The sequence below is a fragment of the Musa acuminata genome, chromosome BXJ3-11 (genome assembly GCF_036884655.1).
Source record: "Musa acuminata AAA Group cultivar baxijiao chromosome BXJ3-11, Cavendish_Baxijiao_AAA, whole genome shotgun sequence".
In the NCBI taxonomy this organism is placed as follows: Eukaryota; Viridiplantae; Streptophyta; class Magnoliopsida; order Zingiberales; family Musaceae; genus Musa; species Musa acuminata.
The window spans coordinates 23,307,575-23,335,107 of NC_088359.1; the positions used below are offsets into that span (position 1 = coordinate 23,307,575).

At 36.3% G+C, this 27,533-nt stretch overlaps 1 protein-coding gene across 2 annotated transcripts; it reads left to right on the forward strand.

The window, feature by feature from the left end:
- LOC135583386 (probable peptide/nitrate transporter At3g43790) lies at positions 1-27,052 on the forward strand. Of its 2 annotated transcripts, XM_065174163.1 has the most exons (17): positions 1-471; positions 991-1,031; positions 1,156-1,216; positions 1,346-1,448; positions 1,587-1,689; positions 1,790-1,843; positions 1,949-2,011; positions 2,708-2,757; positions 2,834-2,909; positions 12,557-12,769; positions 13,084-13,171; positions 13,949-14,034; positions 14,128-14,235; positions 14,808-14,852; positions 14,949-15,037; positions 18,579-18,622; positions 26,837-27,051. In XM_065174163.1, exons 1-17 carry the CDS (start codon positions 318-320, stop codon positions 26,947-26,949), a joined length of 1,491 nt encoding a protein of 496 aa, XP_065030235.1. In that variant the 5' UTR covers positions 1-317; the 3' UTR covers positions 26,950-27,051. The 2 variants fall into 2 exon arrangements, with proteins under 2 accessions (XP_065030235.1, XP_065030236.1); XM_065174164.1 differs by lacking the exon at positions 12,557-12,769 and having other exon boundaries at positions 174-471; positions 26,837-27,052.
- The last annotated feature ends 481 nt before the right edge of the window (positions 27,053-27,533 follow it).

Sequence of the window (27,533 nt, forward strand, 5' to 3'; positions counted from 1 at the left end):
TAAGGACGCTAACAGCGCGAACCCGTCTCCCCCCCCGTTTCAGACTACTCCGCCGACCAGCAACGTGGAAAGGAGCGTTCAAACACGTTTAGGGTCCTTCTTCCCTTCTTTTGTATTTTCGTGTTTGGCACCGCATCAGTCCTCTTCGATCTCACTCCATCAATACTTCTCCGCCATCGGCATCCTCTCGAGCCGACGTTCGAATCAATAGTTCTCCTCGGTCGATCGATACTTTCTTCTGTTTGGAGTTGGGTAAAAGTATTCCGGGAGCCATTCCTCTCTCTCCTCTTATCGGGCTGAGTCGTGTCGCATCCTCAATGGCGGACCCGACCACGCCGTTGTTGGAACCGAGCAAGGAGGCGTTCTTCCACGAGAACTGCCCCGGATGCAAGCAGGACCGGCGGAACCAACTCCATCTCGGGATTCCCTTCCGTGAGTTCTTCTTCATATGGATCGTCGCCCTCTGCTCCGGTACGACTCAACCGCACCTCGGAACCCACTTCCTTTCATTTTCTGTTTTTGAATTTAGAAAATTCATGTAGCGATTGTCGCTTAATAGTTATTTCTAAATGGTAGGGCATACAATCTCTCGATCGACTCATTAGGGATGTTTGTCGACGGCATTAGGTGCAATCATTTTATAACAATTTCAGAAGTGGAACGTGAAATCACACTAGATTAGTCGAGTACTTCTGAGAGACAACAACTACAAGTATTTGCATTTCGTTGTGTTAGTTGCATTCCGAAACAAATGTTTGATGGACATGAACTTCTGACGGTCCCCGCTATAGAAAGCATCACTCAAGAATGATTCGACTTTTGCAATATCTTCTGATTATTTTCTTTTCTCTCATCCACTTTTATCCTACAATGATGAATAAGTTTAAAACAGTAATATCCTGTGGAAATTCTTTGTTGCTAATAGTTCATTGCCTTATCTTCTGCATGTTCTCTAATTTTTTTCTTTTTTTGTCCTTGTTGAACTTTCAGCATTACCGATATCGTCATTGTATCCGTTCTTGTACTTCATGGTACCATTCAGCGTGATCTGGAATCTTAAGTTTGTGGATCTTAATGCATCTCTCAGCTGTCTTAGATTACTTTCTGCAATCCCAATGGCTTTCTGCTGTTGGCCGTTTACTGTGATTCTTGCAGATACGTGACTTGAATATAGCCAAACGAGCACAAGATATTGGTTTTTTTGCAGGTTTCGTTGGTGAGTACCTTTTGCCACATTATTTGACTAAAATTGACATGATAGCACTACGTGATGATGAAAAAAATCAGCACAACTGTCACTGGGACTGCGCACTGATAACTTGTTTTATTATATATTTCTTTGAAGGATCGGCATTTATGTTGGGAAGATCTTTGACTTCAATATTCTGGGGAATGGTGGCTGATCGTTATGGAAGGAAACCAGTTATAATGATCAGTCTGTTTGCAATGTAATATATGATTTTTTGATAGTTTGTTTACCATTTATTGTCAGAACAAAATCCACATGGAATGAGATCACCCTCGATCTTTGCTCGGTGTTGCTTTTTCGGTGTCCTGATCTGGTCTTGTCTCCTGATCGATTGCAGAATTGTATTTAACACGTTATTTGGGCTCAGCAAAAGTTACTGGATGGCAATCGCGACAAGATTACTTCTTGGACTCTTAAGTGGATTACTTGGTCCAATACAGGTAATTAATTTTCTAATATCGATAGTCAAGTAAATCTTCAAGTTTTGTCCTGATATTTGCTCTGGCTTCATTACGAGCTTGTGCTTTGAATGAAATCTAGGCTTATGCTTCGGAAGTCTGCCGAAAAGAGTATCAAGCTCTAGGATTATCAATTGTAAGATGCTCCATATATGTCTGTTCCCTCGTTCCCTTCTTTCCTGTTGACCAGGCTTGCTTTCTCGAATTTGTAACAGCAATTTTAATTTCAAATGAATTCTAGGTTGATACATCATGGGCCATGGGTTTGATCTTTGGTCCAGCTATTGGTGGTTTTCTTGCACAGGTAATCTACTTCTATGAAATACTGAATATAAATAAGAATTGTCCAAGATGGCCATATTGCCCTCTGTTATAGGCACAAACCATCCAGGCCAGGTATCACATTGGGCATGCACCTGTCTAGGTACCTTGTCCGTATACAGTAATTGTGTGCATGTTCATGCACATCACTTGCACTGATCGAGAAGATTAGCACATGACATTGCACATACCATGCGAGGACTAGATCTGTGTCCTATAAGTTGATAAGCATCTAAGAGAGACCTACAGGATCTATCGACTCCACTAGAGATCAATAGCAATTTTTTTTTCAAAAATCTAAAATTTATATATATATCTAATCAAGGTACGTAATACCGTACCATACCGATATTTCAAGGGTGGCTCGATACTATATGGTATGATACCGATGTACCGAGAGATACACCAGGGCGTACCGAATAATTTTATATATTTTCTTTATTACTGTAATACTGTAGCACCGCTACATTATAATACTGTAGCTCTGTAATACTACTACAATGTAATACTGTAGAATTGTAGCGGTACCGGACGATCCGCATGCCGATATGTCGTCGGATCGGTACGTACCGTCCGTACCGAGCGGTACCATTCAGTACTGTATACCATGCATCTAAAAGTCACCTACTGCATGATGTTAACATCCTATTATATTGAAAATTGATGCTTCTGTTATCAGCCTGCAGAGAAATATCCAAGCATATTTGCTAGGGAGTGGTTATTTGGGAGGTAAACTCATGAGTATATGTATCTTGGTTCACATACTATAACTTGTGCTAAGATACATTTCTATTCACAACTGTAGGTTTCCTTACTTCTTACCCTGCCTCTGCATATCACTGTTTTCAGTTGCTGCATTTATAGTCTGCTTATGGCTTCCGGTATGTGCTTTTATTCCAGCAGTAATCAAAAGAGGTTTTTGATTTGCATTTTTCGTCATGAACAGTCTTATTGTTGTATCATTCTTCTTTTTACTTCTTCTTTATCATTCAACTTGAAAAGTATGTTGCCACTAGCTACTCCTTGCCAAATCATGCCCTTTCCAAGTGCTTCCAGGTAATGTGCAGGACCAATGGCAAAGGAGAATTCTACTTCAGAGTGTCATTCTTTCAGTTATGATCAGCAAAAAGATAACAATTTTATTTGCCTTGATTTGACTAGTAGGCTACAGTAGATGAAAATTGATATGGAACTTTTTGGTTGGTTCCTAAACTTACTCTATGATGGTTTAGAATCACTTGTATTAGGAAGTACAATGGTAGTTAATCTTTATCTTCCATCTTTTATTTTAAATATGAACAGTATATATCTTAGGACTTAAAAAATTTTAGCTAAACCTTGTCACAACGGTTAGGAGAAACAAATCTCCTGATATCATATTCAAGGAAGCAAAAGAAATAAAACACAAACGAAGACAGATTGGGTGGTTTACCCAATCTAGGCTATGTCCATGGAGCCACTATAGATATTCACCGTAGGAAAAGAATTATAAGTGCTTACAATTAGTCCTCACCAGCTTCACAAACTCTAGCCACTATTATTTTAGAGTCTCAGCAACTTCTACCGCTACTCCCATCACACACACATCCTTCTCAAGAGAGCTCCTCTCTATTTATAGTGTGCACACCAAGGAGAGACATCACATGTAACCAACTAATCTAAATAGCCCCTAATTTATAGCCACAAATCAGAGAAGTGATTACAATCGTTTTTACCAAGTCAAGGGAGGACTTTTAACAATACTTTTGCCAAGTCAAAGATGACTTCTAATAATCTCCCACTTGAAGACTAATTTCAATCATGTCTTTATACTTGATTAATGCAGTAGCTCAGCATGTCCCTTACACGTGCAGGCCAACCGAAGCTGAATACAACTTTAGTTTATCAATGGTCATTGTCTTGGTCAACATATCAGTAGGGTTCTGATTTCCTTGAATCTTCTCAAGCTTAAGAGCTTTGTCTTCTAGGAGTGACCAAGTGAAGCGATGCTTCATTGAGATATGCTATGTTCTAGTTTGAAAAGATAAATTTTTTTGCTAATTGAATGACACTCCAACTGTCTGAATACAGGATAATTTCCTTCTATTTCTTATCAAGTTCTTCCAATAATTATTGAAGCCAAATCATCTCCTTCATGGGTTCAGGTATCACGACATATTTAGCCTTAGCAGTGGAGGAAGCAACAATTTTCTATGGTTGAGAAACTTATCTTATTGTCACAGACTTAACTGGCTTTGTCTAAGTCGTGCGGCTCCCTTGCATGTCCGTCCGCAAAGACCAGCCTCCCCGAATCCTCCCATGGTCCCTTAGGACCTACAAAAGAGAAAACGAGTTAGAGAAAGCACCTCACTCGGGATCCACAAGCAAACATTCCAGGAAATACTTCATAGACAATACAAATTACAAACAGACTTTATAAGCTTTGAACAGTTGCACAACAAAGGGTCAAAATTGTCCACTACAGACTGAATATCTCTCACAAGTGTCCACATAACATAATCTTTATTTACAAGCCTAAAGCAGCCACCAAACCCAACTAAAATAGGACTATTAAGCCTTCGACTATCCCTCTATATGCTGTGCAAAGCATGAACATACCAAAAGATACGGACATACATAAGATCAAACATCCTATTTAGAAGTTTGTTCGTGACATCTCGCTTGTACCTCCAAGAGTATATGTAATGCTCTTTCGGTTGTCATTGTTTCCAATTAAGTCTATATCAATATTGTTAGGATTGAGTCGACACTAAGAGGGGGTGAATTAGTGCAGCGAAAACATTACGTCGGTTCGAAAAATCTTTTCGTACAATTAAAATCGATCTTGGAAGATGTTAACTTGAAAGTGTATGAGAGCGTAGTGAGAGTAAGAAATCAATTTGTAATGTAAAGTAGATTGCAATAAAGGTAAATAGCAAAACAAAAATGCAAACCGATTTATAGTGGTTCGGTCATCGTGACCTATATCTACTCTACCAATTCCTATTCCATCGAGGCTATCGGCATCCACTAACGATTTTTGTTCAATAGGTGAAGATCAACCTCTTTCTTACAACTCTATTATCCTTGCTCAGGAGGGAACCTTTACACCCCCACTTATTCCTCTCTTAAACTACACTAACATTTAGAGTTTTTAGAAGAGTTCTCATAAGATTACAATAGAGTTTTTCTTCTTTTTTGCTCTTAATTCTTGTGTGTTTTAACCAGGGATGAGAGGGGTATTTATAGACCTTAAGTAGATTCAAACTTGGAACCTAAAAATGTCTCATCCCCGATTTTCGGGGTACTGATGGTACCACCACCTGTAGCACTGACACTGGGTGGTACCACTGCCCAGTCTGGTAGTACCAAAACCTAGAAGATTGTGTCTGGGCGGTACCACCACCCAGACTAGTAGTACCACCGCCTGACAGTGGGCGATACCACCGCCCAGTCTGGCGGTACCACCGCCTGACACAGTCTCGGAGACTATGCCTCATAGACTGAGCTACCGATGGTGCCACATGTTGGGTCACTGTTTGGGCCTTTCACTTGGCCCAACATAGCCCAAACTTGGACCCAATTGGCCCCTAATTGAGTTGGCCCAATTCTAACCCAATTATATGCTAACTACAAATTTTAAGGCATACACTAAGCTAAATAAGTCCGGTAAGTTTAGGTTTCTTCTGGCGATCTTCCGGCGAACTTCCGACGATCTCTCGATAATGTTCCAATGGACTCCCGATAAGCTCCTGGACTTTACAACGATCTTCTTGGTGAGTTTCGATGAGCTTCTTTGGAAAACTCTTGGATTTCTTGGTCAATTCCGGTAGAACTTCCGACGAACTCTCAAACTCCCAATGAAATCTCGTTCTTGACTCCAGGACTTCATTTTGCTTTATGTTTGATCGCTATCGTAGTTAATTCTACACACTTAAAACCTACTTCGATCTAGACAATTATTACTAAGCTAATCAAATGTTGTTCGACATGTCATTGGTTCATCGACGCCTCATTCGATTCTTCGACGCATCGTCCTCTCTTGTGGCCTATTGCCCAATCGGCCAGTTGACCTCTGCAACTCCGATTTCCTTAGCGTAATTTTTGCTCTTCTTGGCCCGATGCTCGATTCCATGGCCCGAGGCCTTCTATCGATACGTCCATCGATCCTCTAGCTCGACGTCCAATCTTTTGACATGTTTTACTCCGACCCAACATAATTCTTCCTGCTTTAATTATCTCTTTCTGCTTTAATTGTCTTTCCATGATCGAAGCTTCCTGTGCCACTCAAAATGTAGATTAGATAAACACTATCAATTGGTTTCATTATCAAAATCCGAGATTCAACAATCTCCCATTTTTTGATGATGACAACCAATTGATAACGGAGTTAACCTTAACTCTCTATATCAATATATCATATTAATGGAACTCTTGAATTCAAAAATCCAAGCAACATGTCATCATAAAATTATACATAATTAAAATATTCAAGTATATCATCCTATGCATGATTATCATCATACCTTATCCCCTTTTGTTATCAACAAAAAAAAAGGAGAAGTGCAACTTTAATGATTTAGAGATATAAGCTTGGAATTTAACAAATTTCCTATCACATTAGAATATGCAAGCTAGTGAGTTCTTTTTTCTCTTTTGAGAAGTATAATTTTTACTTCCTTTGCAATGTTCAAGTTAGCAATTCTAGCAAGTTTTACATCATGCAAGCTAGCAAATTTTTATATCATTTTAGAAAATGTAAGCTAGCAATATTTGAGATGTCCAAGAAAGTAATTTTTCTTTTTTGAAATATGCAAGTTAGTAATATTTGCTTCTCTTTTGAGATAAGCAACCTAGCATGTTTTTGCATCATTTTGAATTGTACAAGCTAGCAAATCTTTCTCTTTTGAGATATGCACACTAGTAATTCTTTCTCCCCCTTTGTTATTGACAAAATTAGGGGAATAATAAAACAATGGTGCAATTCATTTTCCTTTATATCAATTTTTAAATTATGATAAAGTTAAAGTGTTATTTTTATTGCAATATGCCATAATTGAGATAAACCTTGAATTTAAATTGAATTCAAGTCAAAGCAATCTTAATCATGATTCACATCATATGCAATACATCATGATAATAAAGTCATAAGTATTGTATGCATCATTCTAAATCATAGATATTTCACATCATGATGGTATCAATTTATCAAATTACATTACATCCTACCATGCATGATCATAACTTCTCATTTGTATGTATCAACATAATATCATGAGTATTGCATAATTTCATATCATCATATGAAGGATAACAAGAAAAATTTGATGATGAGATATACTTCAAGAATATAAAGGAATATCATCGTTTAAACCGGAAAAACAAATTTCATCATCAAAATCATCATAACAAAAAATATAACACATTAAACATTGGGCTTCTTTAAACAAGAGATTTAATTTATCATTTTAATTTCAATGATAATACATTTTTCTTTTTATGTGTTTCATTTTATGTACTTGATTTCATATAAGTATGCTCAAGTTTTTCATATAAAAACCATCTATCTTGTTTAAAACCGAAAAAGCAACTTTCATTATGACAAATATCAGTAATCCATAAATCACAAGAATCATTATGCATAATTTCGAAATACAAATTCATTAAGCATGATCATTATACATTATTAAATCATTAAGCATGGTTTTATTGAATATAAGGCATCTTTAATCAAAATCGAAAAGCTATATAAAAATCATCAAAATATACATTATTGCTTCTTAAGAACATACATAAGTTAATCTTATTTGGTGTACAAGCATTAGATTTATATCTAATATTTTATTATATTTTCATAAAACATGCAATTGTCATTATCATTTTGAAAATAGCTAGCATGATCCCAATAATTTTTTATTTTTATTTATTTTAAATTTAAAAATAACTCATAAAAAGCATCATGTAATTTTGAAATAAAGTAAAGGGGTTTCGTTTGAGTTGTTTACCTCATTGACGAAAGCCGTCAAAGCTCAGTTCACCACCTTGCCCTTGTTGGTATGCTCCTCGTCTTGGGAGGTGCTCGATTCATTCTTTGGCAACTTCTTGTTCAGTTTAATATACTCATCTTTGGAGTGACTTGACTTTTTGCATTCATAGTAAGTAGATGTGTTCCTTTTAAGTTTGTTTTTATTCTTTGATTCTTGATTCATAAACTTTTTAAACTTTGTTGTGAGAAGTTCAAGTTCATCATCACTTGAGCTTTCGCTCGAGTGGTCTCTTTTTATTCTAAGTACAAAATTCTTCATGTTTTTTCGAAAGTTGTTCTCAAGTTCGTCATGTGCCACATAAGTCATTTCGTAGGTCATCAAAGACCCGATAAGTTCTTCGAGAGGAAAATTATTCAAATCCTTGGCCTCTTGAATAGCCGTTACTTTAGGATCCCAATTTTTAGAAAGAGATCGTAAAACTTTATTAACAAGTTCAAAATTCGAAAAACATTTGCGAAGAGCTTTTAAGTCATTGACGACATCCGTAAAATGAGTGTACATGTCAACAATGGTTTCGCTTGGCTTCATTCGAAATAGTTCAAAATCATGCATTAAAAGATTGACTTTAGACTCTTTAACTCTTTTTGTGCCTTCGTGAGTGATTTCGAGTGTGTGTCAAATATCAAAAGTCATTTCATAAATAGAAATACGATTAAATTCATTTTTGTCTAAGGCACAAAACAAGACATTCATAGCCTTAGCATTTAAAAAGAAAGTCTTCTTTTCCAAATCATTTCATTCGTTTATTGGTTTGGAAGACTTCTTAAAATCAAATTCAACAAAAATAAGAAAATTCTCATTCGAGTTTTCCAATATATGTAGTTCATCCTATTGAACATGAGAGGACAAATGATAGAAAAGCCCTCTTGAAAGCCAAAAATAGACATTTCTCTTGGGTGTTAAACCAAACATGAAATAACATGGCTCTGATACCAACTATTAGGATTGAGTTGGCATGAAGAAGGGGGAGTGAATTAGTGTAGCGAAAAAATTACGTCGGTTCAAAAAATCTTTTTGTACAATTAAAACTGATCTCGAAAGATGTTAACTTGAAAGCGTATGAGAGCGTAGTGAGAGTAAGAAATCAGTTTGTAATGTAAAGTAGATTACAATAAAGGTAAATAATAAAACAGAAATGCAAACCGATTTATTGTGATTCGGTCGTCGTGACCTACATCCACTCTATCGATTCCTCGTTCGTCGAGGCCACCGGCATCCACCAACGATCTTTCTTCAATAGGCGAAGATCAACCTCATTCTTACGACTCTATTATCCTTTTGCAGGCTCGGGAGAGAACCTTTACACCCCCACTTACTCCTCTCTTAAGCTACACTAACACTTAGAGCTTTTAGAGGAGTTCTCACAAGAGCACAATAGAGTTTTTCTTCTTTTTTGCTCTCAATTCTTGTGTGTGTTAACCAAGGATGAGAGGGGTATTTATAGGCCTCAAGTGGATTCAAACTTGGAGCCTAAAAATGTCTCATCCCCGGTTTTCAAGGTACTGGCAATAATACTGCCTGTGCTAGGTGGTACCACCGCCTGCAACACCAACATTGGGCGGTACCACCGCCCAGTCTAGCGGTACCATCACCTAATACAATCTCGGAGACTATGCCTCGTAGATTGAGCCACTGACGGTACCACCTGTTTGGGCCTTTCACTTGGCCCAACACAGCCCAAACTTGGGCCCAATTAGCCCCTAATTGAGTTAGCCTAATTCCAACCCAATTATGTGCTAACTACGAATTATAAGGCATACACTAAGCTAAATAAGTCCGGTAAGTCTAGGTTTCTTCCGATGAACTTCCGACGATCTCTTGGCAATATTCCAATAGACTCTCAGCAAGCTCCTGGACTTCACGACGATCTTCTTGGCGAGTTTCGATGAGCTTCTTTGGCAAGCTCCTGGACTTCTCAGTCAATTCCGGTAGAACTTTCGATGAACTCTCGAACTCCCAAAGAAATCTCGTTCTGGACTCCAGGACTTCATTTTGCTTTATGCCTTGATCGCTATCGTAGTTAATCCTACACACTTAAAATCTACTTCGATCTAGACAATTATTACTAAGCTAATCAAATGTTGTCCGGCATATCATTGGTTCATCGACGCCTCATTCGATTCTTCGGCGCATCGTCCTCTCATGTGGCCTATTGCCCAATCGGCCAGTTGACCTCCGCAACTCCGATTTCCTTAGCATAATTTTCACTCTTCTTGGCTCGATGCCCGATCTCATGGCCCAAGGCCTTCTGTCGATACGTCGACCGATCCTCCGGCTCGACGTCCAATCTTCTGACATGTTCCACTCCGGCCTAACATGATTCTTTCTGTTTTAATTGTCTCTCCCTGATCGAAGCTTCCTGCATCACTCAAAACGCAGATCAGATAAACACTATCAATTGGTTTCATCATCAAAATCCGAGATTCAACAAATATAACCTTCTAATGTCAGTTCACCTTTAAAATAGAGTATCATCTGTGTGGTACCTTGTAGATATTTAAGGATCCATTTGATTGCTTTCCTAATGCATCTTGTCAAGGTTATTCATGTATCTACTCACCACTCCCACTAGTTGTGCGATGTCTAGCCTAAGTACAAACCATAGTAAATATCAAACTTCCAATAGTCGAGGCATAAGGAACTTTCTGCACATGTCCTCGTTCTTCCTCAGTCTTCAGTGACTGTTCTTTTGAAAGTTTGAAATGGTCAACTAAAGGGCTGCTCATTGGTTTGGCATTTTTCATGTTGAATCAAGATAATACTTTATTAATCTAGTATGCTTATGATAGTCTCAAAGTACCTGCTCGCTTGACTCTGGTAATTCTCATTCCAAGACTCTATGTCATAGCGCTCAAATCTTTCATTGCAAATTTTTTTTTGACAATTCCCACTTTAAATTTTTTTATCTCTTGCATGTTTGAACTTGCAAAATTTTTTGACAGTTCTCACTTTAAATTTTGTAAAACCATTGCTACTCGTGTAATCATCCAACTTCTTGTATCACTGTGTTTGGAGTCCATTTCAGCTCGTACAAACTCTTCCTTAGCTTACACGCCATGCTTTCTTTGTCTATTATCATGAAGCCCTACGATTGTCTCATATAAATTTTTTCCTTCAAATCACCATGATGAAAACTTGTCTTTACATCTAACTATTCAACATGTAAATTCTCTACGACTATAATTTTTAATATTAATTAAATAGTTGTTAACTTCATTACTGGAAAGAAAATCTCAATGTAGTCGATGCATTCTTTATGCTGAAATCCTTTAACCACCAAGTTTTTCTTAGATCGTATAACCTCACTTGTCAGGTAAAGATTTTTTTCTTTTAGGTAGTTCGGTGACTTCAGTCAACTCCCATGTCTGATTTGACATGAGTGAGTCCATCATGTCTTTCATTGTAGGCTCCCAATTGATTGAATCTTCAATGTGAATTGCTTCATTATAACATTCTACTTCACCATTATTAGTCAGCAAAAAATAATACAAAAGAGGTGAATAATGTATCGTTTAGGAATTCTTGAGGAATTTGAATTTCAGGAATACTGTTCTATCTAAATATTAGGAATTTGAGTTTTGACTTTATTTTAGAAGCATTTTGGGAGAGCTATAAATATCCTACTTGAGCTTGATTGATGGAGCATCAATTCTGAATTGTTGTATCTCTCTCTTTGAGGATTATTTGAGTCTCCTTTCTCTTAAGTATCATTGTGATACTAAGTGTTACAAGTGAGAGGTTTCTAGTAAAAGAGTAAATGTGAAGATTCTCTAAAAAGCCTGAAAAAGGAGAAAGTTATAATAAGGATAGTTGATCTTCATCTATTAGAAAAAGATCAGTAATAAAAGTTGATGGCGTCGAGGGAAGAGGAATTAGGAGTGGACATAGGTCAAGAAGACTAAACCATTATAGATTGATTTGCATCCTTTCTCTTGCCTGTGACTTTTGCTCATGATCATTCACTTTACATGCTGTTCTTACTCACACTCTATAATTGGTTTTCTCGATCAAATTTTAATGTCGGTTTAAATTTACCATAATACTAATTCATCCCCGTTCTTAGTACCATTAAGATCCTAATAGTATCAGCATGTACAATGCCGACTTGAGCTAGGGGTGTCGTGGGTTATAATTGGTGTGCCAGTTTTTTATGTACACTGATGAGTATGGTACAAAATCATATTAATAGGCACAATACAAAATTGTGCTGCGTCAACAAGCTATTGGTACATGTTCTGTGCCACAAAACAACATTTGTTGTCTCTATTTAAGCAAAAAAATATTTCCATTCAAGTTCATTCTTTTTATAGAAACAAGTCATAAACAGTATGGATAGCTCATGTTGACAAATCTCATTCAGGTCCCAACAAATCCTACATAGGCATGACAAAAACTGAATCAGTAAAGTGCATAAGAAGATTTAATTTCTTTTGTTTCAATTAATTAAACCAGAGAACCTACTGCATTAAATCTATTTTTTCTAAAATCTTTTTGTTTTCTAGGAAACTATACACATGCACAGTGAATGTAGCCTGGAGTATGAACCTATTGAAGTCATGGAGGCACCACCACATTGTCCTAACTTGAAAGGATATGGTAGAGAAACTAAACAAAGAAGATGGTTCTCTGAACAAAGTATATTGAGGAATAGGCTGTTGAGGTCATCAATTGTTCTGTATTGTATTTTTGGACTTCAAAGTACAGCTTATACTGAGGTAATACTGTATATTTGATCACACAATTGTAGTACTTTTAATTGATGTCACATTTTCAGCATCTCATAGAGTTGCATTATTCTGTCTAAAAGTTCAACTGTCATGCTTATGTGAATAATGTCCTACCATTAGTATGGAGTTCATATGACCTTTGACTAGGATGTTCTTTCACAAGTAGTTGTATTTATGGAAATTTTTTTTGCTAATATTTGGTGATTTTGTGTTCTTTTAAAGAAAGTGCTGGTGCTTCCATTGAAATATAATTTTTTCCCTCCCTGCTTCACTTTTCTTTGGTTGTCATCATCTGTTTACAGATATTCTCTCTATGGGCTGTGAGCAATAAAAGTTATGGAGGACTTGGCTTTTCATCTCAGGAAGTTGGATCGGTGCTCGCAATCTCGGGTACCTCAATTCTTAAAATTTTTTAGATGACTGATATATGAGGTTAAATAATTAAATATTAACTGCTCTGCAGCCTCTTGGTCAGAGAGAAAAGGGCTTTTGCAGTGAAGGCTGTACAGATTTTACTTAAATTTTGATTGCCTCTTCTTATTTACATATACCATTGATTACTACTTCTTTGTCTTATTGAAGTTCCCCTCGGTATCTATCTGATGTTGTCAACTTGGATAATTGCCTTCTGTTTGCGAAGACTCAGATGAAATTTGCAAAAGGAAGATATATGTATTATTTTATCAACTATAAAGCTGCATATTGTTAACTGGATAATTAATGTAAATTTATATTCCACTGGTTAAACAAGATTACTGGACCATGAATACTTTCTTTTCAGATCTAGTAGGCTGCTTAATCAGTCAAATAATAAAAAGCTGATTACGGTGCTAGCCAGATATGAGATAAAACTTGAATTATGTTGACCAAAGCCTGATCATTGCATTCCCATATGCACTTGATTTTGACTAGAGCCTCTTGAGATTGTACTGATTTCATGTCTTGGCTTCTTTGCCTATCAAATATAGTCTTATCAGTTAAGCTGTGACATGAAGATGATTTCAATGAAATTGACTGACTTTTTTATGATGAATGAATTTAGTAGGCATGCCATGGACTTCAATGTGGATACATGCATGACTGTTAGTACTATTCTTTAAGCATCTTTTCTATCCATTTTTAAAGTTATCATTACAGAATCTGATGCTGCTTAACATTTGGTATTAGGTATCAGCCTTCTGGTTTATCAATTAGTTTTTTTCCCATGTATTGCAAAACATCTGGGACCAATTAATTTCACCCGTGTGGTCGCGGTATGCTACGGACTTCCTTTTCCCCGTTTTCTATTCCTTTGATATTATGATCAATTTGCCTTTTCTTATGTGATTCTATGCACTTGTTTGTAGGTGCTATCGATACCATTGCTTGCAAGTTACCCATTTATGGCAAAGCTATCTGGACTTGACTTGAAATTGACAGTAAATTGTGCATCTTTATTGAGGAGCATTTTCTCTGTGAGTACCAGTCTTAACTCAACCATTTTTATTGCTTGTAAAGTGGGTGAGTGTTTTTTATTGTGTTACTTGTGGCCAAAGCATCAAAAAGCTTATCAGACTTTGCACTGGCACATTTCTAACTGACTATATGTTGGCTGCAGCTGCATATCAATTTGACCCATCTTCTTAATTGATCTTATTTCTCTCACGTAGGATCTACCTTTTACCTTCAATATATCTGTCAAAATTAAGAACACACTGTATTCTGCAGCTTTATTAAAGATAAACAACCTTGGACCAAAGTGGTTATCTTTCATTTCCAGATTAAATTTGTGAAAAAAATTAAGTTATCAACCTCCATTGCTCCATAATTTATCTCCATAATAAGCATCAATATCCTCAACTGCATCTGGATATACAGTGCCGTTTGCATTCCCTTGTCTCGTGCAACATTGAATGTGTGTGTAACTTCTTGGTGTTGATTCAGAACAATGGTTGAAAGTTGAAACTGTTTTTATTAGAAAGGTAAATTGGTCCTGCCTGCTACTTGTTAAGAAATGTTCTAATTTGCATCTGTTTGATGTACTCAGTCAACCATCACCATTGGATTGAATATTCTTATGAACAACGCTGTGGTAATTTCTAATTTCTCTACTTGATTGATATGTTAATTTAGACAAAATGAACTGTGGAGAACATAATTATATTGACCAAAAACACCTTATTGGCAGTCTCAACATAAAAGAGGTGCTGCAAATGGGATGGCTGTGACTGCTCTATCCCTGTTTAAAGCTGTTGCTCCAGCAGGTGCTGGAACTTTGTAAGTATCCTATGTTTTTTGTAGTTCGGAGTCCTAAAATAAGGAATGCTTGCTTCCCTTGGTGTAGATAAGGAATGCTTACACAATTGAGTCTCTTTGTTTTTATGCCTTTTAAACAGTTAAAGCCAGTCCTAGAAAAAAATCTGGTATTGCCTCATGGTTCCATGTATTCATTGATTTTGAGTTACTGCTAAACCAAATTATGTTAGCCCTTGTAATGTGTTAAACATGGAAGTTCTCACAAAAATGTTTGTTAATGGCCTTTCTGGATGCACATTGACGTGGCTCTTGGGGACGAATGAAAGTAATTCGATCTATATTTATTTATTAGTAAACCTAAACAATTTTCATAAAAACATCTGGAAGTGTAATAGTTGACTTGTGTTTTGGAATTTGGAAAAGGTCAAATTTGTTGGTAGTTATGATTGAGGAACATCTGTAGAAAGTTATCTGTAGCTTTTTTCTTCAAAAGTTATCCACAATTGTTGTTGGCTAATATGATACTATGATAGTATATTCATATTGGATCTTGCGAGGAGAAGCCCAAATCTGATAGAAGAACACCAAGGATGTTCTTTCTATCCTTCTCAAATGGTCAAATATATGGAATATGGGCAGCAATTCTGTAGACTAGATCCTATTATGTTACTGTTTGATGTAAGATAAGTAGCAACAGATTTTTTTTTTTATAATTGAGGATGAGAAAAAAAGGAAAAGAATGATAATAATGATAAGATAATAGAAAAAAAAATAATTATTGCTCAAAGAGTGAACTCCCAAGATGAAGATCTCGACCTCCATACCTCTCGAACATAAAGATTTTCATTCATCCTCTGATCTTATAGTGTTCTTGCCCTTTTTATGTGTTGAAGTATAAGAAAAAAAAGAAAAATATAGAAATAAATAAAATTATGAGTCAAATATATAATCTCTTTTTCCTTTGAAGTAGATATTATTTTTAATCTAATTTGAAGAATAATCTTTTGTTTTTGATGATATTTTTGATTGATAATCTTTTATCTTCATTTAGATGATTCTTTAAGATCTTCTATATTGATAGACTTTCATTCTTGATTATAATCTTTAATCAAGTTTGAATTTTTTTATTTGTTTTTATCTAGATATTATTATGTGGCAACTTATAACATATGCAAAATACCTCTAGATTAATTAAATTTATTCAATAAGCGATAATATTGAATTGGTTTCGTATCATACACTTTTGTTGCATAGGAACTCGCCTCGAGTTCATATAATTGATGTATGAATCGATTTTGATGATTAAATAACTTGGCTAACTCAAAAGCTCTAATACCAAATCTGATGTAAACCAAGTGCATGAGGCTCACACCAATGTAGGGTTTATCTTACGTTTAATATTTAAAGAGACTATTTATGTGACTCAAATCCTGATTTTTTATGTTGTAGATGTGCAATCTTACCATTGTACTAAGGCTGCCCTCGTAATAATGTCAAGATAGTAAAATATATATATATTCATTATACTCTCTCTGACTTAAGAAAAAAACTCGTAGGATAAACGTCTCGCACGTGGAGATTCCATTGAAAAAATAATATAGGAAAAGAACTCAATTTATTAATTCATCAGAATGCATTAGAGTGTTCTAGCCTCTTTTCTAGGTCGAAGCATAAGAAAAAAAAGTAAAATATTAAAATAAGAAAAATGGCAGTTGCATGAAATCAAATATAAATGAGTTAGAAGTTCTATGAGATATGTTTATATGAGATTAATGCTTAATGATGTATTTGGTTTTTGCTAGAATGATTTTATGCCTGAAATAGTCCTTTTGGTTAGTCCCAGCTGGTTCTTGCATAACAATCATAATTCCCTAAGGTGGTGCAGACTTTGGTCATCAAGAGCGAGGTCAGTTCCACATGGAATGTAGTGTCAAGGTCCAAATGTCATAAAATGATTTACACCCATCCTTTATGGATCCAGTTATTTAGAAAAGTGTTATAATCCATTAATGCTTTCAAATTGATTTTATTTCTGAACTTGCCAGAAAACTGACAATTAAATAGATTACTATGCTAGCATTTTTTGGCTTCATTATGCTTTAAACATATTCATCTCTCTTTTCTTTTTAAGCTTATACAAGAAACTGTAGCCTTTCAACCTCTCTTCCCCTGTGTGCTGAAGAGGCTGGTTACAAATTCAAGTGAGTCATTTAGGACTGCAGAATGGCTACTCAATTAATGATATATAATTTCCAAATTGGCTGGTTACAAATCATTTTAGTTAAAACATTTGATAAGTGTACCAGCAGAATTAGCATTTGATAGGTGCCAATACATTTCGAGATTGAGAAGCTTAAGTAAAATAACAATAAGCCTAGGGAATTGAGTCATAAAGATACAAGTAGGAGATGTGATGGAAATGCGAAAGTAATGCTAGACAAGGCGCAAAAAAGAACATTGGATCTTAGGAGTTCTTGATATTGGAAGAAAAGTAAGAATCTCAGATTCCAAGTAATTGAATAAACATTTGTATTTCTAACCTAAAATTCCACTGTGGTGAGTAATTTTGGCTAGTTGAGGAAGGATACCATGGTTTTAGTTGGGAAAGCACAAGAAAGAACAAGGTCGCCCGAAGTTGATACGATTTACATAGGATTCAATCTTGACATACATAGTTCGTTGCACTTCTCTTATTCGATGATAAAAATTGTTTGGGATGTGATTTCTTACTATATTGCCTTCAAGAATATTAAGTAATTATAAGAATGTGATCCTCGTTGTGCTTTCCAGAAATTATATTCTAAAAATTTTGGTGCGTGATATAATTAACTAATTATTACTGTTGGTATATTAGATGTAAATGGACAATGCTTATCACTGATCTGTCTGCCATAAATGCATGCCCATTCAGATGATGCACACATAGATGATGATGCATATATTGGCCAGCACATCAAACTCTATCAGTGCATGTTAGCTGAGTTGTATATTATTTTGACTAGGCATGTTGTCTATTTCTTTAGTCAGCAAAGAAAAACCATATTTTGGAATCTGGGCATCGTTTCTAGAAGAAATATTTAACTTTCATCCATGCAGTAGTAGCAGTGCAGCTTTGGAATATTGCTTTGCCGATTCCGTGGAACATCAAATCCGCATGTGTTGTGATAAAACATGAGATGCACCAAGCAGGCATAGATTGAATAAAATATCTGATGTTCTCCTAGAAGAACTCTTGCTCAAAGTGTTGATAGATATGACGTCTAAGATTAAATTTTGAAAAGTAGAGATGAAACATGATCTACATTTCAAATTAACAGATGAGGATAAAATTAAAATGCTCTTAACATAATTATTTTAGTTTTGGACATATAAAAAAACTAATCCCAATATCTAGAAATTTCATATATTAAGATCTTAGATCATATCAGACAGCTCTTCAAGCTTAGTTTTCCAGCATATCATACAAAATTGCTACTTCTAAATGTTCATGACCCTTGGTACATCTCCTGCAATAACCCAAATATTTATGCTGTTTTCTTTTTTGGTGTTGGTTATATTTCAGATTTTCATGGGCACAGAACCATCAAGGTGCTTCTATTTTATCAGGTATGACTTGTTCCTAGTAAGCGACAGTGTTATGTCTCCAATAAAATGGTACTTCGAACCTCTGATGAGGCTGTTTTATTTGCCACCAGAAAAAAAGCTCCACGAGTTTGTTGATTGAAACAAGTGTACTTTAAATAAAAATTTTAGTCCCTTTGTGTAGGCAAGCTATAAGATTATTTAAATTATAATATGCAATACCGAATGGTATCGCTCGATACGGGCGGTATGTACCGGTCCGACGACATATCAGTACGCGGACCGTCCGGGGTCCTGACGGTACTACCTCATGATTGGGGCGGTACAACCGCTTGGCAGCTAAGAGACTGAGCCTCTGGGCGGTGCCACCGCCTGACAGGGGCGGTTGCACCGCCCAGTCTCGCTCGGAGACTGAGCCCAAGTGGTGCCACCGCCTGACTGGAGCGGTTGCAATGCCCAGTCTCGCTCATAGACTAAGCCCAAGCGGTGCCACCGCTTGACTGGGGCGGCTGCACCGCTTAGTCTCGCTCGGAGACTGAGCCCAGGCGGTGCCACCGCTTGACTGGAGCGGTTGCACCGCCCAGCTTTCCTGGGAGACCATCTCCTGGGTGGTGCCACTGCCGACCCTGGTGGTGCCACCGCTTGGCAGGAATTCTGGTCCGAATGAGTTGACCCATTCGGCCCAATTTGGGTCTATCAAGGGCCCAATTGCCACCAGATTAAGTTAATGGGATCACCTCTCATTCCTAACTTAATCTACATGTTAACTACGATATTTCTTAAGACATTTACTGCAACTTGCTCCGGTGCGTCAATCACTTCTTCCAGCGAGCTTCCGGCAAACTTCCGGCGAACATCCGATGAACCTTCGGCGATGCTCCGGCGGACTTCCGGCAAACTCCTGGACTTGTGATGATCCACTTGGTGAGTTCCGACGAGCTTCTTTAGCAAACTCCTAGACTTCTCGGATTTGTTCCCGTAGAACCTCCGACGACCGTCCGGACTTCTGTCGAACTCTCGAACTCCCAACGTGATCATAGTCTTGACTCTGGCGCAACTCCTGCTGCATGCCTTACTTCCATCGTAGTTAATCCTGCACATGTAAAACAAAACTTCGATCGAGACAATTAATCCTAAGCAATTAATCAAGTTGTCCGGCATGTCATTGGTCCCTCGACGCTTCGTCCGATTATTCGGTGCATCATCCTCTCCTGCGGCCTATATGCCCGAGTCCACGACCTGAAGCCTTCTGTCGATACGTTGACCGATCCACCGGCCCGATGTCCAATCTTCTGACATGTTCCTCCGGCACAACATGATTTTTCCTGCTTTAATTGTCTCATCCTGATCGAAGCATCCTACGTCACTCAAAACACAGATTAAAACATAAACACATATCAAGTGGTTTCATCATCAAAATACGAGATTCAACAATCTCCCCCTTTTTTATGATGACAACCACTTGATGACAGAGTTAAACTTAACTCCCAGAGTTTAAACAAACTCCCCCTATCAATATGTCATAGAACTTTGAATTCAAACTGAATTCAAGTCATTGCAATATTCATCATAAATACTTGCAACACGTCATCATGAACTTATGTATAAACTTATGCATAACATCATACTTCTCCCCTTTGTCATCAACAAAAAGGAGAAGTCCAACTATTCTTGTGTTTGTAGTATTAATTCAACTTATTGCATGAAAAACATAATATCAAGTTTTATCATCATGCAATTTTGAAGCTAGAAAATTTAGCAAGTGTTACATCATGCTTAGAATATTCAAGCTATCAAGTTTTAGATATGCAAGTTTTACAGCATACAAGATAGCACTTTTGGTAATGTTCATGATAGCAAATTCTACATCATGCAAGCTAACAATGTTACAATATTTTAGAACATGGAAGCTAGCAATTTAGATATGTTCAAGAAAGCAACTCTTGCTTCTTGAAATATGCAAGTTTTACAATATACAAGCTAGCAAATTCAAAGATATGCAAGTTGGCATATTTGCTTTACTTGAGATAGGCATGATAGCACATTTTTGTATTTTCTTGAGATTTCAAGCTAGCAATTCTCGGTGATATTCAATATAGCAATTTCTTCTCTTTTGAGAAGTGCAATTTTTGCTTTCTTCTTGAATTGTGCAAGCTAGCTATCTCCCCCTTAGTCATTGTTAAAAAGAAGGGAAGACCCTTTCTAAAGAAGGGAAGACCCTTTATATCAATTTCTAAATCATGACAAATGTGAGTAATCATTCTTATTTCAAAATTTCATAATTGAGATAAACCTTGAATTCAAATTAAGGTAATTTTAATCATGATTCACATCATATGCAATACATCACATACATCATAATAAAAAGCATAAGTATTGCTTGCATCATTTTAGCAACAAATCGTAGTATTTCATCACATGGCAGGATATCAGCAAGTAAAATTACAATATAAGTTCTTGATATATTAACATTATGTAAGCATGGCATATAGCAATCATAGCATTTCGATCATCAATTTACCATATATTTCGATGTAAGCTTCTTTTGATATCTTAACATAATTCAAATTCAAATATGGCACTTATAGCATCAATTCATATATTTCTCCCCCTTTGTCATCAACAAAAGGAGAAGTAGCTCTAGCTATTTTAAAATATATGTAAGTTTTTGTAACATGAAGCTAGATTTTCATCACAACATATAAGCACAAAAGCATAGCAAGATTCTTAGGTTCAATCATAGGCAATTCAACACTTGCTTCTTATGCAAGATTGCACTTTGCTTTTCTTTGCATGTTCTAACTAGCAAAAGCTTTCTCCCCTTTGTTTTTGTCGAAAAGAAGGAGAGGAACCAATGATTTAGACTTTTACATAAACTATGAATTTGCATCAATCAATATTTTAATCATCACATGATACATACAAGACAACAATACAAAGAAATCATGTCATGAAAGACATCAATTGTTAAACATGATAACAATTTTCAAAATTTACGATACATGTGATACATTGCGATAAACTAAAAAATTTAATGCGATGCTTTTAAGGATATCAACCTATTTTTGATACAAAGCATGGCAAGAGCAATTATATCGTAAGTTTTCTAAGTTTTGTATTTTTTGCTTCTTTCAAGATAACAATTCTTTGCTTCTCTTTAGATTGCCAGATTTACAATTCATTGGTACTATTCATGATAGCAAGTTCTTTTAATGAAATGATCGAGTTAGCAAATTTTCCTTCCTTTGAAATATGCAACTAACTCCCCCTTTATCATTATCGAAAAGAAGGGAGAAATCAATGGCTAAAAAATTTTAATCATTATGCAAGCCATATTACAAAATCATGTCATGATATCAAGAAAATTCAAGAAGGACATGATTCATTCGACAAATCTTTTTAATAGAGCAAAAGAATTATACAACTAAGGATCATGATTAAAATATATCAATATCATAGATCAAGTCATGATTCGTGATTCATCATAAAGTAAATTAATTTTCAATCATCACATAAGGCATTTAAAGAATTTTTGAAACATAGGAGAATGATTAATTTAAGCATGCAATGTTTCAATCAAATTAAAGTTATGAATACCAATACTTTCATATTGTGAGTATCAATTTATGAATACCAAAAGATATTATTTGTGATTCCAATTTTGCAAGATCAAGATTATGATTTAGATAAAACTCATTCAAATCAAATCGTTAACTTGAAACTCGTAATCAAGTCATCAAAATCAATTTCAAGATTCACAAAATATCATGAAATCATTAATCTCGATCAGATGGGAAAAGCATTTTTAAGTGATTCTTTTTCATCTAAGCATGCTTTAGTCTTTATATGCCAAATCAAGATAAGTATGAAAGTTCAAGATGTAAAGGCAAAATCTTATAAAACAACTCATCAAACAAGATTTTAAACATCTATTTTCAGGCCATATAAAGATTAAGTCAAGGATTCAATTATCTCATGTCATGAAGTCCAACAGGCATCTCAAATTATCAACATCACATTAAAAAGATATTTCAAAAAGATATATCGATAAGTGATTCATTTGTATCATTTCATTCATTCGGAAGATTCTCCTCTTTAGTAAATAAATCTAGGAGAACAAAATGAATTAAGGGAGATATAACATGGTTGAAGCATTGAACATGATTCATATTTAAAATGTGTCTCATGTCATAAGTATGAATCAAGCATTTGTGAAATCCGAAATCATTCTCAAAGTCACATTCAATAAATTCATATATGACAAGCATAGATTTATTGAAAAGTCGATAAGATAGAGGATCGCATTTTATTTTTATAAATTTCTATTCATGTGATTTGCTTCTTATAAGCATGTATTTACCTTTAATAAAACAAGTGTCAACATTTAAGATGGAAAGGTAAATTTCATAAAACAAATCATCAAGTATGATTCCATGATAACATCCTTTTAATATCTTGATATTCATCATCAAGTATGATTTCGAAAAGTATGTTCAAGAGAAATCATTAAGACCAAATGCATGATATACTCATTTATTTTCAAAATATTCATCATGTTTATTTTCATGAGATTCACAAGATTGGTAAAATAAATTCATTAATCTTAATAGGATAGAAAATTCATTTTCATTTCATACAATTGATTTTATGTGAGGGTATTCAAGTCTTTTGTGAAAACATGTATCATCATTTAAAATCAAAACATAAGTTTCGTCATGAAACCGTCAAGACCAAACACATCATGATATCACATCTATCATCAAAAGACTATCAAGAAATTCATACATAGATGTACATGCACTATGTCATCTTAATATGTCATGAGAATGTCATCTTAATTCATCATAAAAATGATTAGACCAAAAGCATGTTAATCTAAAATGAGAGTTTCATATCAACATTTACTTCAAAAACTCATGCATGACATAAAATCATCAAGATACACATGCATGGATTAATCCTAAGTATTATCACATATCATATAATTATCATCCCTAATGTTGCATACATCATTCAACATTTCAAAACATAACATGCATGAAACCTTAGCAATATACTTTTCATGATCAAATTTTTAAATTTTCAAAGATGCTAAAAAGAAAAACATGATATAATTTTTGAAAAATAATTTTTTATTTTTAATTCCTACTATCTAAATTAAGCACTCATGAAAAACTTCAAGTAATTTCAAAATAATTCAAGAGAGTTGAGTTACTTACCTTGTAGTCGAAGCCCGTCAAAACCTAATTCGTCGTTTCACATTTGGAAGTTCTTGATTCATCCTTGGTTGCCTTCCTCTTCTTTGGCATATTCCTCCGTTCAAGTTCATTATTTATTTTAGATTTTTTTTAATAAACTTATTAAGATTTAGTGTTCGAAGTTCAAGTTCATCATTGTCCTCATCACTTGAGTCATCGCTCAAGTGGTATTCATTTGTCCAGAGTTTCAAATCCTTCCTATTCTTTGGAAGGTGGTTCAAGTGCTCATCGGGTTCAAAATATTCCAAAAGTGTCATTTCATAGGTCATTAATGATCCGATTAATTCTTCTAATGGAAAATCATTTAAATTTTTTATCTCTTGTATTGTGGTTATTTTAGGATCCCACCTTTTTGGAAGGGATCTTAAGATCTTGCTTACGAGATCAAAATTCAGAAAAGATTTACCAAGAACTCTTAGGTTATTAATGACATCCATGAAACGGGTATACATGTCGCCTATAGTCTCGCTTGGTTGTATTCAAAAAAGCTCAAAATCATGAATAAAATGTTAACTTTCGAGTCTTTGACTCTGCTAGTTCCCTCGTGCGTGATTTAAGTGTTCGTCAAATATCAAAAGTCGTTTCACACGTAGAAATCCGATTGAACTCATTTTTGTCCAAAGCACAAAATAAGGCATTCATAGCCTTTGCGTTTAAAGAAAAATACATCTTCTCCAAATCCGACCATTCGTTCATCGGTTTAGAGGGAAGTTATAACCGTTTTCAACAATATTCCATAAATCCAAATTCATAGAAATCAAGAAAACTCTCATTCGAGTTTTCCAATAAGTGTAGTTCAATCCATTAAACAACGGTGGACGAACAACCGATAAGCCCTTTTGAAAGCCATGAAGAGTCATTTCTCTCGGGTGTAAATCTAAAATGAGAAATATCGGGCTCTGATACCAATTGTTAGGATCAAGAGCACTAAGAGGGGGGGGGGGGGGGTGTGAATTAGTGCAGCGGACAACTTTCGACGATTAAAACTGCGTTCGTACGTTGAAATCCGATTCCGACGTAAAAGTCGTTTCATACAGATAATAACTTTGAAAGCTTACGGAAACGTATTTGAAGTAAAGTAAGGAAGGCCGTTTGCAGTCAAGATAAATAGCACGAAGGAAATACAAACCAGATTTTAGAGTGGTTCGGTCAAACGTGACCTATATGCACTTTCGGCTTCCTCCTCCGATGAGGTCACTGGCATCTACTAGAGGCCTTCCTTCAATAGGCGAAGGCCAACCACTCTTTTACAGTTTCACTCCTTTTAACGAGCTTAGGAGACAACCCTTACAGAATTTCTCTCCTCTCTTGAAGGCTCAAAACTTGGAAGAAAAGAGGGAGGAGAACTTCTAGTCTTTACAACACTTTTGAGCTCTAAAAATCATAGAGTAAGATTGGATTTTCGGTGCTTTTAGTTGTCCTTTCATGCAGGAAAGGGTGGGGTTTATATAGGCCTCAAACTAATTTGAATTTGGAGCTCAAAAGTATCTTTTCCCGGATTTTCGGGGTCCTGGCGGTACTACCTCCTGACTGGGGCGGTACAACCGCCTGGCAACTCGGAGATTAAGCCTCTGGGCGATGCCACCGCCTGACAAGGGCAGTTGTACCACCTAGTCTCGCTCGAAGACTGAGCCCAGGTGGTGCCACCGCTTGACTGGAGCGGTTGCACCGCCCAGTCTCACTCGGAGACTAAGCCTAGGCGGTGCCACCACTTGACTGGAGCGGTTGCACCATCCAGCTTTCCTGGGAGACCATCTCCTGGGCGGTGCCACCGCCTGGCAAGAATTCTGGTCCGAATGGGTTGATCCATTCGGCCCAATTTGGGTCTATCAAGGGCCCAATTGCCCCCAGATTAAGTTAATGGGATCACCTCTCATTCCTAACTTAATCTACATGCTAACTACGATATTTCTTAAGATATTTACTGCAACTTGTTCCGGTGCGTCAATCGCTTCTTCCGGCGAACTTTCAGCGAACATCCGACGAACCTTCGACGATGCTCCGACGAACTTCTGGCAAACTCCTGGACTTGCGACGATCCACTTGGCGAGTTCCGACAAGCTTCTTTGGCAAGCTCCTGGACTTCTCGGATTTGTTCCCGCAGAACCTCCGACGACTGTCCGGACTTCCGTCGAACTCTCGAACTCCCAACGTGATCATAGTCTTGACTCTACGCAACTCCTACTGCATGTCTTACTTCCATCGTAGTTAATCCTGCACATGTAAAACAAAACTTTGATCAAGACAATTAATCCTAAGTAATTAACTAAGTTGTCTGGCATGTCATTGGTCCCTCGACGCTTCGTCCGATTATTCGGCGCATCGTCCTCTCCTGCGGCCTATTGCCCAATTGACCAGTTGACTCCGTAACTCTGATATCCTTGGCACAATACCCGCTCTTCTTGGCCCGATGCCCAAGTCCACGGCCTGAAGCCTTTTGTCGATACATCGATTGATCCACCGGCCCGACGTCCAATCTTCTGACATGTTCCTCCGGCACAACATGATTTTTCCTATTTTAATTGTCTCATCCTGATCGAAGCATCCTGCATCACTCAAAACGCAAATTAAAACATAAACACATATCAAGTGGTTTCATCATCAAAATACGAGATTCAACAGTACCGAGCCAACCTCGAAACATCGATACGGTACATTGCATACCTTGATTTAAGTACAGTAAGAGTCGCACACAAGCTAAATTGTTGACAAAGAAATTGAACAATGTCTGGTGCCAACCTACTCGAGGATCCGTATTATACCAAGAACCTCTTAATTTACTGGCTTTACCCGGGACTATCTTTGATCGGTCTGCTCTACAATGTTTTACACATGATATATTTGTTTAAATTGATTGGATATCGGGCTTGTAGAGGGTGAGTTTTAAAATTTCATCATAGAGTTGCAGACTAATTTATCTGTTTGCTCTTGTGTTAATAGAAGTATCTCAGTCAGAACTAATTTATATGTTGGATTACAGGTGACTACATTGTTTTCTTTGTCTTGGACATATTTGGGCTAGTTGGTCTCATGTTGACCTTCAAACCCTTTCTAACTCAACCTGGTAAGGAGGAGATCACAGCGAATAACTGAGGGCCTTCATCGGATGAAATGCCACAAGACCGTGTGACTGGTTCATGCCATGGTATACAATATATGCTACTTTTCATCTAAATATTATCATATAATAAATTTCAGAATGGATTGTCGAAATAAGTGAACAGCATTCCGTGGTTTTATGTCGTCTAATTACTTGTAATTTTCATCACAATTGTACTACGGAGGAGGTTGGGCATCTCTAAATATGCACTCGAAACACAAGCAACAAGAAATCATTAGTGCATTCTGTCAAAATAAAAAGAAAATAAATAAATAAAAACAAAGAGGAAGTATGCATTTGGTAATACGAGTGTTCTGTCAAAATTAAAACATCTAGGGAGCAGACAATTGGTAATATGAGCTAAAATAGATTGATGCAACAAGTTGAAAATGGTTGAAGCATATCTATTTGGATCCATCAACAGAGCGAGCTTGGTGTATACATATTGTTACTTAAGACTAAGGCCAGACAAGAAGATTATCAAGTGAAATAACTCTGGACCCCAGTCAGGTTCATCACTACTACCCAACAATTCACAAGGAAACAGTTTTCAATGATTTAAACAATTTGTCAAATA